Below are 14,007 nucleotides of genomic sequence, written 5' to 3'. Positions count from 1 at the left end.
ACACTCATATTTTACATTATTGCTGGTTGCAAGCAGAGAATCAAAGACAGCCATGATGCACAGGTATAAGTGTCAAATGATTTATTACAACAAGCTAAACCAACTAGAATGAGGTGCAGGATGAGCTATTTACAGTGTAATGAGTGCAACAAGTAGTAAGTAAAAAAAACCAAAAACAATTAATTAATCTAATTCACAAGCCCTCTAATCTGCCTACGAAAAGGAAAATTTAGAAAAACAAAGAAACCCAAATTCTTCATCGAAGAATTATATCATATCATAATGTATCATGTATCAGAATTTAATTGCAATTAATCGCGATTAATTTGTTAAAAAATGTAATCGATTCCCAGCTCTAATATATATATATATATATATATATATATATATATATATATATATATATATATATATATATATATATATACACTATATTGCCAAAAGTATTCGCTCACCCATCCAAATAATTGAATTCAGGTGTTCCAATCACTTCCATGGCCACAGGTGTATAAAATGAACCACCTAGGCATGCAGACTGCTTCTACAAACATTTGTGAAATAATGGGCTGCTCTCAGGAGCTCAGTGAATTCCAGCGTGGTACTGTGAAAGGATGCCACCTGTGCAACAAGTCCAGTCGTGAAATTTCCTCGCTACTAAATATTCCACAGTCAACTGTCAGTGGTATTATAACAAAGTGGAAGCGATTGGGAATGACAGCAACTCAGCCACGAAGTGGTAGGCCACGTAAAATGACAGAGCGGGGTCAGTGGATGCTGAGGCGCATAGTGCGCAGAGGTCGCCAACTTTCTGCAGAGTCAATCGCTACAGACCTCCAAAGTTCATGTGGCCTTCAGATTAGCTCAAGAACAGTGCATAGAGAGCTTCATGGAATGGGTTTCCATGGCCGAGCAGCTGCATCCAAGCCATACATCACCAAGTGCAATGCAAAGTGTCGGATGCAGTGGTGTAAAGCACGCCGCCACTGGACTCTAGAGCAGTGGAGACGCGTTCTCTGGAGTGACGAATCACGCTTCTCCATCTGGCAATCTGATGGACGAGTCTGGGTTTGGAGGTTGCCAGGAGAACGGTACTTGTCTGACTGCATTGTGCCAACTGTGAAGTTTGGTGGAGGGGGGATAATGGTGTGGGGTTGTTTTTCAGGAGCTGGGCTTGCCCCTTAGTTCCAGTGAAAGGAACTCTGAATGCTTCAGCATACCAAGAGATTTTGGACAATTCCATGCTCCCAACTTTGTGGGAACAGTTTGGGGATGGCCCCTTCCTGTTCCAACATGACTGCGCACCAGTGCACAAAGCAAGGTCCATAAAGACATGGATGAGCGAGTTTGGTGTGGAAGAACTTGACTGGCCTGCACAGAGACCTGACCTCAACCCGATAGAGCACCTTTGGGATGAATTAGAGCGAAGACTGCGAGCCAGGCCTTCTCATCCAACATCAGTGCCTGACCTCACAAATGTGCTTCTGAAAGAATGGTCAAAATTTCCCATAAACACACTCCTAAACCTTGTGGAAAGCCTTCCCAGAAGAGTTGAAGCTGTTATAGCTGCAAAGGGTGGGCCGACGTCATATTAAACCCTATGGATTAAGAATGGGATGTCACTTAAATTCATATGCGTCTAAAGGCAGATGAGCGAATACTTTTGGCAATATAGTGTATATATATATTATTATTTTTTTTTTTTTACATAAAAATATAATGTGTTTATATACAGGTGCATCTCAATAAATTAGAATGTCGTGGAAAAGTTCATTTATTTCAGTAATTCAACTCAAATTGTGAAACTCGTGTATTAAATAAATTCAGTGCACACAGACTGAAGTAGTTTAAGTCTTTGGTTCTTTTAATTGTGATGATTTTGGCTCACATTTAACAAAAACCCACCAATTCACTATCTCAACAAATTAGAATACATCATAAGACCAATAAAAAAACATTTTTAGCAAATTGTTGGCCTTCTGGAAAATATGTTCATTTACTGTATATGTACTCAATACTTGGTAGGGGCTCCTTTTGCTTTAATTACTGCCTCAATTCGGCGTGGCATGGAGGTGATCAGTTTGTGGCACTGCTGAGGTGGTATGGAAGCCCAGGTTTCTTTGACAGTGGCCTTCAGCTCATCTGCATTTTTTGGTCTCTTGTTTCTCATTTTCCTCTTGACAATACCCCATAGATTCTCTATGGGGTTCAGGTCTGGTGAGTTTGCTGGCCAGTCAAGCACACCAACACCATGGTCATTTAACCAACTTTTGGTGCTTTTGGCAGTGTGGGCAGGTGCCAAATCCTGCTGGAAAATGAAATCAGCATCTTTAAAAAGCTGGTCAGCAGAAGGAAGCATGAAGTGCTCCAAAATTTCTTGGTAAACGGGTGCAGTGACTTTGGTTTTCAAAAAACACAATGGACCAACACCAGCAGATGACATTGCACCCCAAATCATCACAGACTGTGGAAACTTAACACTGGACTTCAAGCAACTTGGGCTATGAGCTTCTCCACCCTTCCTCCAGACTCTAGGACCTTGGTTTCCAAATGAAATACAAAACTTGCTCTCATCTGAAAAGAGGACTTTGGACCACTGGGCAACAGTCCAGTTCTTCTTCTCCTTAGCCCAGGTAAGACGCCTCTGACGTTGTCTGTGGTTCAGGAGTGGCTTAACAAGAGGAATACGACAACTGTAGCCAAATTCCTTGACATGTCTGTGTGTGGTGGCTCTTGATGCCTTGACCCCAGCCTCAGTCCATTCCTTGTGAAGTTCACCCAAATTCTTGAATCGATTTTGCTTGACAATCATAAGGCTGCGGTTCTCTCGGTTGGTTGTGCATCTTTTTCTTCCACACTTTTTCCTTCCACTCAACTTTCTGTTAACATGCTTGGATACAGCACTCTGTGAACAGCCAGCTTCTTTGGCAATGAATGTTTGTGGCTTACCCTCCTTGTGAAGGGTGTCAATGATTGTCTTCTGGACAACTGTCAGATCAGCAGTCTTCCCCATGATTGTGTAGCCTAGTGAACCAAACTGAGAGACCATTTTGAAGGCTCAGGAAACCTTTGCAGGTGTTTTGAGTTGATTAGCTGATTGGCATGTCACCATATTCTAATTTTTTGAGATAGTGAATTGGTGGGTTTTTGTTAAATGTGAGCCAAAATCATCACAATTAAAAGAACCAAAGACTTAAACTACTTCAGTCTGTGTGCATTGAATTTATTTAATACACGAGTTTCACAATTTGAGTTGAATTACTGAAATAAATGAACTTTTCCATGACATTCTAATTTATTGAGATGCACCTGTATTTGGTATGTTTTCATTTTGCTGTCATGATAATGAAACCAAACACACATTTATATTTATACCATCTCAGAAGTAGTTAATTTGTTTAACAGACCTGTTCTTGTGTATAATCATATAATAATGTTTTAGACTTTGATGAATGTCAGTCCATTATAATGATGATGTTTTTGTGTTCAGATGTTCATCATGAGAGAGCAGGTGGATGTGATTCACACTGGAGAACAGCAGATGCTGCAGACACCAGTGAAGATTGAAGTGATGCAGGAGGAGATAAAAGTAGAAAACACAACAGAAGAACAACAGAGTGATGATGATGAGGATGAACAGCAGATGCTGCAGACATCAGTGAAGATTGAAGTGAAGCAGGAGGAGATAAAAGTAGAAAACACAACAGAAGAACAACAGAGTGATGATGATGAGGATGAACAGCAGATGCTGCAGACATCAGTGAAGATTGAAGTGAAGCAGGAGGAGATAAAAGAAGAAAACACAACAGACGAACAACAGAGTGATGAAGATGATGATGAACAGCAGATGTTGCAGACACCAGTGAAGATTGAAGTGATGCAGGAGGGGATAAAAGAAGAAAACACAGCAGAGGAACAACAGAGTGATGAAGATGAAGATGATGATGAACAGCAGATGCTGCAGACACCAGTGAAGATGTGTTCAGTGAAGCTGCTGGACTGCAGGAACCTGATGAAGATGAGAGGAGAAACCACAGCAGAGGAACAACAGAGTGATGAAGATGATGATGTTCCTTCAGGTATATATATTTTATTTCTATTGTCATTTTCATGACAATCAACTGTCATGTCAGAATATACAACACAAAAGGAGATGTTAGGTAGAATGTACGTTTCAGTCACCGTTTACTTTAATTGTTTAGAAAAAAAGTGTAAAAAGTGAATGGTGACTGAGGGTAACATTCAGTCTATATGAATATTATCATGAAATGCAGTATTGATTGTATAAATCAGGGGCGTTTCCTTGTGTCGATCACAGGACAACCATTGGACGATCTAATTAACAGGTTAAAAGGGAGAGTAGAGAGAGAAACTTCAAGATAACAAGAATCTTAAAGGTGCACTCATTAATTGTAATCCAATAAACTTTTTGTCAAATTCTGCAAATATCTCCTCACAGTCTGCTAGCTGTTTGTTCTGTGGGTGAATAATCTAGTATTTGTACACAGCCCTGGCTCTGTAAATGGGACAAAAACAAAGTCGAGGGCTTCAATGTCGATGTTGAAGCCACATCAACATCGGCGAGGCTTTTCAGCAGTGGAGAGACCTCCGGGAGTAAAAGGCTTGAAGACAGATTCAGAAGTTGCTCTTTTTCTTCTCGATAGGTGGGTAACATAAATTTTGCTATGTTTCACAGAACCCATATATGATGTTGTTGTGATGTTAGATTTAGTAGCAGGAGAGATGTGAGTATCTGGAGCTGGTGTGCGTAAAACCGTCCCGCGTGCATGAATATAGTGGGGGGCGGAGCTTCCAAAGGAGCACTGATGGGAGGGGTGTGTTTGTTTTGGCAGTTGAGTTCGAATATCAACAGTGTTTCTCAGGAATTGCTGAGTGCACCTTTAAAGATCACTTTTTATTTCAGTGCCCGTGTGCTGTTTAACTGACTGACAGGCAGCTTCTGTGTGTTCTTTATTTGTGTGTGCTCTCAGAGCGCTATTGGTAATATAGATATGTGCATAAACTGTAAAATATAATGTATATACTTAAAGATCTGGTCAAAATACCTGTTTTGTTGAGGTATTAATATAAACACAATCCGTTAAGTACCATTCACTGTACTCGCTTAGCTGGATCATTTTAGTAGCTTTAAAAAGTACTAATGTATTATAATCATCCTGTGAAAAACTGTGATTTAAGTGAGGAATAATTGACTCTGGCCCATTAAATTACTGAAAAATAACGCACACCCTGAGGCCAAAGTCAATGCCTCTGCTTATACCATGGTCACCACACCTCGGGACATTCTTCAGGTTTTTATCCCACCCCCCCCAAAAAAAAACTAGTAAACTCAGCAAAAAAAGAAATGTCCCTTTTTCAGGATACTATATTTTAAAGATAATTTTGTAAAAATCCAAATAAATGTACAGATCTTTATTCTAAAGGGTTTAAACAAAGTTTTCCATGCTTGTTCAATGATTCATCAACAATTCATGAACATGCACCTGTGGAACGGTCCTTAAGACACTAACAGCTTACAGATGGTAAGCAATTAAGGTCACAGTTATAAAAACTTAGGACACTAAAGAGACCTTTCTACTGACTCTGAAAAACACCAAAAGAAAGATGCCCAGGGTCCCTACTCATCTGCGTGAACGTGCCTTAGGCATGTGGACTGCAGATGTGGCCAGGGCAATAAATTGCAATGTCCGTACTGTGAGACGCGCTACAGGGAGACAGGAAGGACAGCTGATCATCCTCGCAGTGTCAGACCACGTGTAACAACACCTGCACAGGATCGGTACATCTGAATATCACACCTGCGGGAACAACAATTGCCCGAGTTACACCAGGAATGCACAATCACTCCATCAGTGCTCAGGCTGTCCGCAGTAGGCTGAGAGAGGCTTGACTGAGGACTTGTAGGCCTGTTGTAAGGCAGTCCTTACCAGACATCACTGGCCACGGTGTCGCCTATGGGCACAAATCCACCTTCGCTGGACCAGACAGGACTGGCAAAAAGTGCTCTTCACTGACGAGTCACGGTTTTGTCTCACCAGGGGTGATGGTCAGACTTGCGTTATCATTGAAGGAATGAGCGTTACACTGAAGCCTGTACTCTGGAGCGGGATCAATTTGGAGGTGGAGGGTCCGTCATGGTCTGGGGCGGTGTGGCACAGCATCATCGGACTGAGCTTGTTGTCATTGCAGGCAATCTCAACGCTGTGCGTTACAGGGAAAACATCCTCCTCCCTCATGTGGTACCCTTCCTGCAGGCTCATCCTGACATGACCCTCCAGCATGACAATGGCACCAGCCATACTGCTTGTTCTGTGCGTGATTTCCTGCAAGACAGGAATGTCAGTGTTCTGCCATGGCAAGCGAAGTGCCGGATCTCAATCCCATTGAGCACATCTTGGACCTGTTGGATCGGAGGGTGAGGGCTAGGGCCATTCCCCCCAGAAATGTCCGGGAACTTGCAAGTGCCTTGATGGAAGAGTGGGGTAACATCTCACAGCAAGAACTGGCAAATCTGGTGCAGTCCATGAGGAGGAGATGCACTGCAATACTTAATGCAGCTGGTGGCCACACCAGATACTGACTGTTACTTTTTACTGTAGATATAGATACTTGTCTACCTGTTTCCTCCAGCATCTTTACAAGGACCTTTGCTGTTGTTCTGGGATTGATTTGCACTTTTCGCACCAAACTACGTTCATCTCTAGGAGACAGAATGCATCTCCTTACTAAACGGTATGATGGCTGTGTGGACCCATGGTGTTAATACTTGGGTAATATTGTTTGTACAGATGAACTTAGTACCTTCAGGCATTTGGAAATTGCTCCCAAGGATAAACCAGACTTGTGGAGATCCACAATTTTCAGTTACAGTTTCTGAGGTCTTGGCAGATTTTTTTTAATTTTCCCATGATGTCAAGGAAAGAGGCACTGAGTCAGAAGCTAATTGGCTAATTGCCTAAAGGCTTGATATTATTTTCTGTAATATTCCAAGCTGCTTAAAGGCACAGTTAACATAGTGTATGTAACTTCTGACCCACTGGAATTGTGATGTAGTCAGTTAAATGTTAAACAATCTGTCTGTAAACAATTGTTGGAAAAATTACTAATTTCATGCACAAAGTAGATGTCCTAAATGACTTGCCAAGACTATAGTTTAAAAATGAGTTTTAATGACTTCAACCTAAGTGTATGTAAACTTCAACTGTAGGTACTTTAAACACTCCAGTCCAGCAGGTGTCAGAAATTCACCAGAAGTTGTTTTGCAAACCGCCATTCATTGTATTTATTTGTAAGTATATTTTTTATGTCCCGGTTTCAATCTGGTAGGCTCACTGATTGTTTTCATGCAATTTCTTGCTATTGTTTGCAGAGAATAGAAGCAATTTTGTTGCGTTGCACATTGATTTGATGATACTTTCATTCTCGTCTTTCAGTAAATCAGCTGAAATGTATCTGGTTACCATGGCAATGACATCATGCGCTTGGCGTGCGCGATCTTTGTCATACTGTCAGTCAGTGCAAGAAGAAATGCACCAATAAAAATTTGTTTTCAACAACGAGCTGAAAGAAGCAGGTCCATTTCTTCAGGCAACACGTGAAAGCAAGGTGTTTTACTGTCACTGTTAATGTTCATTTCCCCATGAGCATTGATTTAAATCAGACAATGTCACGTTCAGACAGCTACTGCACTTTTTATGCAGTACAAGCACTTAAATGTTGAGATGTGGGGGGTGTTGTGTTTTGAATTTTAGGTTCCAGTGTTGTGAATTTTGTGTTAAAATGTGTACCTGATTTGACAAGTCATTTCATAATTACAAATGCAATATGACATCATATGGATAGAACAGGCTACACAGAATTTGTACATTAAAAAAAGCTAAAAATATGGTTAAATCATGAAAAACAAAATCTAAAATAAAATATACATTTTCACAAATTACATAGCTTATACAGTTAAGTGCAGAAGTTTGCACTCCCCTTATGTTTTATAAGTTTTTCACATCCCTTTCAGAATGTATACAAAAATAACAGATAAAATATTAAATTTTATATATTTGTATTTATTTTTTTATGTCGTTTTTAGTAGTTTATGTAATTTACTCTTATTTTCACAAATCATCCCGTTCAGAAGGTTTATTCTCTTTGGTTCTTCTTGTGTTGCCTTCTTGAGCATCAGTAATTGTTTGCACTTTTTGTAATGGTTGTGTTTGAGTCCCTCAGTTGTACTAAGTGTCAAAAGCTAGATCTCATCATATAGCCACTGAAGAACTCAAATGTGCAGAAGATGCTGGGAAACCAAATGATTGTACAGTAGTTGTGGGGTTTTTTATTAAGAAAGTGGACATCTTCACTGCTCAGGATAAAGCAGGGACTCATGAACAATTATTACACAAACAGTCACTGATCATCGAGAAATCAACACACCATATTAAGAATCAGTTGAATGTAAACTTCTGCACAGGATCATTTGTGTAAATTCAGTTACTATTTTGTCTTGTGGAATGTATGTGAGTATCTGGTATGTCAAATAGCTTCTTCAGGGCAGTGCTAAATAAAAACGAGAAATGATTTTTTTTTTTTTGGGCCGTTCTCATTTGGTTTGTTCCGAAACAGGAGCTAAAATTGTCACAATGTTGCATTTACTACTTGGTTCGGTTCACTTTCACAAAGCAAAATTTCAAAACCAAAACTGTGTCAATAAAAGTAACATGTAAGCAAACTGTCCCCTTGTTGGTCAGAATGTTTGTGCACTGTTCCTGGATTTAGCGCATCCATTGATGTAAAATTTGCGGCATGGTTATTTTTATCCATCAAAGTTGCTGAGGTCATCCTATCTGTGTTCTGCCGCTATCCGAGAGAAGCGATCATACTATAATTACCTCAGGAATCATAAAAAATGTCCTATTTTAAACATGCTACTATCTAGGTTATTTATGGGTTTTAATGATGAATTACAGTGAGGTGCTAACCTACAAATGTCTTCTCCAAAGATCCATCAGGTATGTTAATGGTTTTTATGGGAATATTGTTTGGTTCGTCAGTCCATTGGATCGGATTGCATTCTCACCACAAGCGAACCGCTCAAGTTCATTTGCAGTCGGTCCACTGATTGTTTTGGTGCAGATCCGAGTGTGATTGCCATGTTCATATATGCCTAAATAAACCGAAACAAGGGAGAAAACGCACCAGGTTCCGAAACAAAGGCTCCAAACGAGCGAGGTGTGAAACGCCCTTAAACTATAATGCATTTCCTCTCCCCATAATTTCAGTGCCACACGGCTTAGATTAGATCCCTAAATGTTCATTGAACACTATAGAGTAGGTGGCGGTATATGCTGCTTCATCTGTCAGTAAGTGACACAGCAGTGAAGTAGAGCAGTGGTTCCCAAACTTTTTACAGTGGCGTACCCCTCCAAACATTTAACATCCTTTTGCGTACCCCCTAACGCATAGATAACATTCACACAAGGTATTTTGAAAATATGTATATTTAACACAGTTATCTTTGTAAAACAACTCACTTATATTAAACGTGTTATATTAATCATACACATATTGAATAAATGACTTACCAGTTGAGATGGGTATGCTAGATATGATATAATTGCATAACATGAAAACTCCCCCCTCATTGTGTCATGGTATGAAAGAATATCATTCAGTTCTGTGATTTGAATTGTGCATCATTGCAGGTATGGCATTCCCGGCTGACTTCGAGCATTGTGGGTAAGTATCTGTGAATTGCGCGGCCAGCTCAAGGTGCTTTTATATGTCAAATTTGACACTGTTAGCAAGGTTGAGCTCATTTGTTGAAAAACATCATGCAACAATGTAAAAACAGGTCTCTAGCGTGCAAGCAAATGTGAGTGAAAATTATTGCATGTGAATGTGGAAAATTATTTGGCCACACCAGATGTCTGACACCTGTCATCAAAGCTTATGAACTTGTGCAATCAGAATCAAAACTCCCTGTGCATCTAACCTTAAATACAAATTATGTTTTAAACAAAAAAAAAAAAAGACTAAAATTGTAGACGAATTAAGTGTGCGAGTCTGGTAAAACAGTGAAGGATCAATTTTACTTGCTATCACTAAACTACGTCACCTAGCGGTGTGCTGGGCTAAAAAAAAAAAAAAAAAAGATACTTGTGTGAGGCACGACGCATGAATAGATGCATTGTTTTTTTACCGCAGAAGATAGGGTTATTTCAATGCATATTTATCTGACCTTAATAACACAACCATTTTTGTGTTTCTACACTAGAGGGCACACAAAATGATTTTTTCCAGTGAGAAATACATGAACTGGGTTTGAATGTTATTTTAGACTAATGAAATTAAAAAAACTTATTGCCCTTATTGCCACCTCACATACCCCCAGGGGTTTGTGTACCCCAGTTTGGGAAACACTGTAGTAGAGGAATATTGCTGATACAATGTGTCTGATCAGAAAGAAGTTATTTCCACATTCTGGTGGTTGGGAGCAGAGGTATTCAAGCCTTAATATACTTTTTTTAATACGAGTTTAAAAATAATGGAGATCTATTGAAAGTTGCATTTTTAAACTTTGAAGTGTTGCTAAAAATATGACTCTTCATGTGCTCCCTAGACATTTACATTTAGAGAACATATTGGCATATTGTGTTCTCTTCAATTTATTCCTACATTTTCTGTAGTTGGTTTTAAAAAAGTCTTAAATGTAGCTTTATAAAACCTGAAGGAACCCTGTATAAATATAAACCTTTTGCACAGCAAAAATCACAAATATATACTGGACATTTGTCGTGTTCTGCAATTAAATTAGGGTTACATTTTTTTTATTTATTTTAATGTGTCCCTATTGAATTGATGTTTGTCAACTTATTGTGTTTATTGTAGAGCTGATGGAAGTGAGAGAAGAACGTGAAGAGCTGAAGGAAGTGGAGGAGGAACAGCATGATTTCATAACTGGAGAAAAATCTTTAAGTGGCTCAAAGACAGAAGACAATTTCTCACCTAAAAAGCCTCAAAGAACAGCCAAGAAAGCTTTCACCTGCTCTCAATGTGGAAAATGTTTCACATGTAAAAGCAATCTTAATAAACACATGAGAGTTCATACTGGAGAGAAGCCTTACACATGCCATCAGTGTGGGAAGAGTTTTGCATATGCAACCAGTCTCAAGAGTCATCTCTTTTGTCACTCTGGAGAAAAGTCATTTGAATGTGATCAGTGTGGTAAAACATTTGTTCTGGCACAGTACCTAAAACAACATCTGAAAACTCACACAAATGAAAAGCCTTACAAGTGTTCTTTTTGTGGAAAGAGTTTTACACGTGTGTCCTATTTGAAACAACATCAGAAAATACATACCGGTGTGGTGGCTCATATGTGCTTTGAATGTGGAAAGATCTTTACTACAGCGAGCAGCTTGAAACTGCACCAAAGAATTCATACTGGAGAGAAACCATACAAGTGTACACACTGTGAAAAGAGTTTCACTCTGTCACAACACCTGAAAACACATGAGAGAATTCATACTGGAGAAAAACCATACAAGTGCTCACACTGTGAAAAGAGTTTCACTCTGTCACAACACCTGAAAACACATGAGAGAATTCATACTGGAGAAAAACCATTCAAGTGCTCACACTGTGGAAAGAGTTTCACTCGGTCACAAACCCTGAAAACACACAAGAGAATTCATACTGGAGAAAAACCTTACCACTCATGGCCTGAAATTCATCTCTGAAAATGGGGAGGGAATTCCCCCCTTAAGGCCTTGATATATTTCCTACGAAATGAAAGAATCAACGGGTGTGACATCATTTAGAACAAAATCTGGCCAAAAAGAAGGTGTTTTTGTGTTCGTTGCGGTGGTTTGTAACAGCTCGCTGGGGTGAACTTTTAGGAAAACATTTTAACGGCTGCTTACTGCCATTGGTCCACGTCATTGGCAGGTGTGACCTGGAGCTCCAGCTACCTTGAGGCCGATGGGTAATTTTGTTTATGTTGTTCAGTGAGTCAAAATCAGTCAACATGAACACATTGATGTGCAGAGTTATTCGCAAGCTGGTGCAAATGTACCTACATCTGTACGACTGTTCGCAAATATTTTGGTTAATAAATTAACATAGCCTAAAAAACGAATGCACCGAGGTAGAGGAGGTGGTGACTGCATTTCTCCAGATTTGGAATGAGGAGCTAAAAAAGAACATAGCAACTCTTTTATTAAGAATGTTCAAAGTGGGCTCACATTGACTGATTCAATCACAATGGAGATTAATTTGTTTGTAGAATACTTCAGATGTAATGAAATGTCAAATGTGATTGAAATAAACAAGAAATTATGCACCCTTTTCTGAAGTATTATCTTAATTTGTTACTCAAAAAAGCATCATGCTGTTTCAAAAGTATTGTAAAAGCAAGTTGTAAAATTGTGCCCTATAACTATTGCCCTGGTGTCTACACTATCAACCAGCAGCACGTCTGGTCTTTAATCAACCAAAGAGAGCGAATGTTACACCACTCCTTGTCTCTCTTCACTGGCTGCTGGTTGATGCGCGTATCAAGTTCAAGGCTCTGATGCTGGCATAAAGAACAGTCCCTGGGTCTGCTCCAGCATACCTAAATCATTTCTGCAGAGCTACGCTCCCACTAGAAGCCTGCGGTCGGCTAAGGAACGTCGCCTTGTACCAACACAAAGAGGCACCAAAACACTTTCCTGGACCTTCCCAACTCCATCCGTGAAGCTGACTCACTTTCTGTCTTCAAAAAAAGTCTAAAAACACATCTTTTCCATGAGCAATTAACCAGTCACTAAAATAATAATAATTAAAAAAAAATGTTTTAAATTGTTGCACTTTAATCTGTTTTGAATACTATTCTGATGCTAGTGAAACTTTGTAATATGGCACTTGTCATACCACTGTCTCTTTAAGATGATTTGCTTATGTACTCCTCTTTTGTAAGTCAATTTGGATAAAAGCGTCTGCCAAATTAATAAATGTAAATCAATACAACCCCCTGGGGGCCTTTTAGCCCAAGTAAGGGAGCTTTTTACCCCAGGTGTCTCTTGCCACCTTTTTTTTGTTGTCAAACTTCTGTTGTTGTTTTAACACAAATTATCCATCCCTCCCACACTTTTGGCTTCCAGCAGGTGATGAGGCTTTTCAAACAGACAGATGCATAAGTGAGATGAAATGATGGACAGGGAAGTAGGCTATAGTACAGAGAGCGACAGTGTAACTAGGAGAATATGTGTGGCAATGATAAAAGGTTGTCTTTTGTATTTAACAGAAGAGAGAAACTCATGCAGGTTTGGAACAAAATGAGGGTAAATGATGACAGAATTTTCATTTTGGGGTGCACTATTCTTTTAAACTTTCATTCTTTTAAATTTTTTGTTTCCCAGTGATGTCTAAATGTGTGCTGCATTATTAGAGAAAGATTCCAAATTATAGAAACATTTAGAAAGTGTCAATGGAAATAGAAGTCTGGTCACTTCAGATTTTCCTGTACAATGCAACAAAATGTATTTTTAAGTTGAACAGCAGCAGGACTGATTGATCCAAGAGGTCCTCACTGCAGACTGTGGCGTGATGATGTAATGGATTTCATCTACTACGTCACAGACATCTATTACATAGTGGATTAAATCCATGTTTTAATGGATTTTAAATCTTCAGAGCTGTGATATACTGGATGTTTTTAATGCAAACATTTTATTCAGTGTGTAAATAAAAAATGACAATAATTACTATATTTCCTTAAAATGTATGTTAATAGTATACACATTAATAACTTTTGAGCTTCTGGGATTTCAGTCTTCTAAAGAATATGAGACGTTGTTGACTGTTTGGAGTGAATTTGTTTGATAATTATTATTACTCTGAGGAGGAAAGAGACAAAGAAGGATGGTGAGGTTTACGTAGAGAAACATGGAAGGTAGGTGTAATACTATAGTGTGAGGGTAACTGAAGCCGGTATGTGACTGCATTTATCTGTTCAGT

The 14,007-nt window shown here is 39.2% G+C and overlaps 3 protein-coding genes across 6 annotated transcripts in view; 2 read left to right on the top strand and 1 right to left on the bottom strand.

The window, feature by feature from the left end:
* LOC127418621 (zinc finger protein 501-like) overlaps window positions 1–14,007 on the bottom strand; it is a 315,184-nt gene that overhangs the window by 119,174 nt on the left and 182,003 nt on the right. The window lies entirely within an intron of this gene.
* The window catches only part of LOC127418556 (zinc finger protein 271-like), a 270,645-nt gene that overhangs the window by 182,076 nt on the left and 74,562 nt on the right, over window positions 1–14,007 (top strand). The gene's annotated exons all lie outside the window — the stretch shown is intronic.
* On the top strand, window positions 3,915–13,023 carry LOC127418632 (gastrula zinc finger protein XlCGF7.1-like). 3 transcript variants are annotated; one of them, XM_051659289.1, is made up of 3 exons: window positions 3,915–4,076; window positions 9,711–9,744; window positions 10,897–13,023. In XM_051659289.1, the coding sequence occupies exons 1-3, from the start codon at window positions 4,053–4,055 to the stop codon at window positions 11,745–11,747; spliced, it is 909 nt and encodes a 302-aa protein (XP_051515249.1). In that variant the 5' UTR covers window positions 3,915–4,052; the 3' UTR covers window positions 11,748–13,023. The 3 variants fall into 3 exon arrangements, with proteins under 3 accessions (XP_051515249.1, XP_051515250.1, XP_051515252.1); XM_051659292.1 differs by lacking the exon at window positions 3,915–4,076 and adding an exon at window positions 4,597–4,661 and having other exon boundaries at window positions 10,897–13,022; XM_051659290.1 differs by lacking the exons at window positions 3,915–4,076; window positions 9,711–9,744 and adding an exon at window positions 4,531–4,661 and having other exon boundaries at window positions 10,897–13,022.

This window comes from Myxocyprinus asiaticus, chromosome 28 (genome assembly GCF_019703515.2).
Source record: "Myxocyprinus asiaticus isolate MX2 ecotype Aquarium Trade chromosome 28, UBuf_Myxa_2, whole genome shotgun sequence".
Lineage (NCBI taxonomy): Eukaryota > Metazoa > Chordata > Actinopteri > Cypriniformes > Catostomidae > Myxocyprinus > Myxocyprinus asiaticus.
This window is presented reverse-complemented; position numbering and strand designations above follow the sequence as displayed.

Excerpts from the sequence above, each read along its gene's own strand:
- LOC127418632 (XM_051659289.1), top strand. The coding sequence starts at position 4,053 with ATGAAGATGATGATGTTCCTTCAG. Across the intron at positions 4,077-9,710 it reads AGATGATGATGTTCCTTCAG|GTATGGCATTCCCGGCTGAC; the intron begins GTATATATATTT and ends GCATCATTGCAG. Across the intron at positions 9,745-10,896 it reads GCTGACTTCGAGCATTGTGG|AGCTGATGGAAGTGAGAGAA; the intron begins GTAAGTATCTGT and ends TGTTTATTGTAG.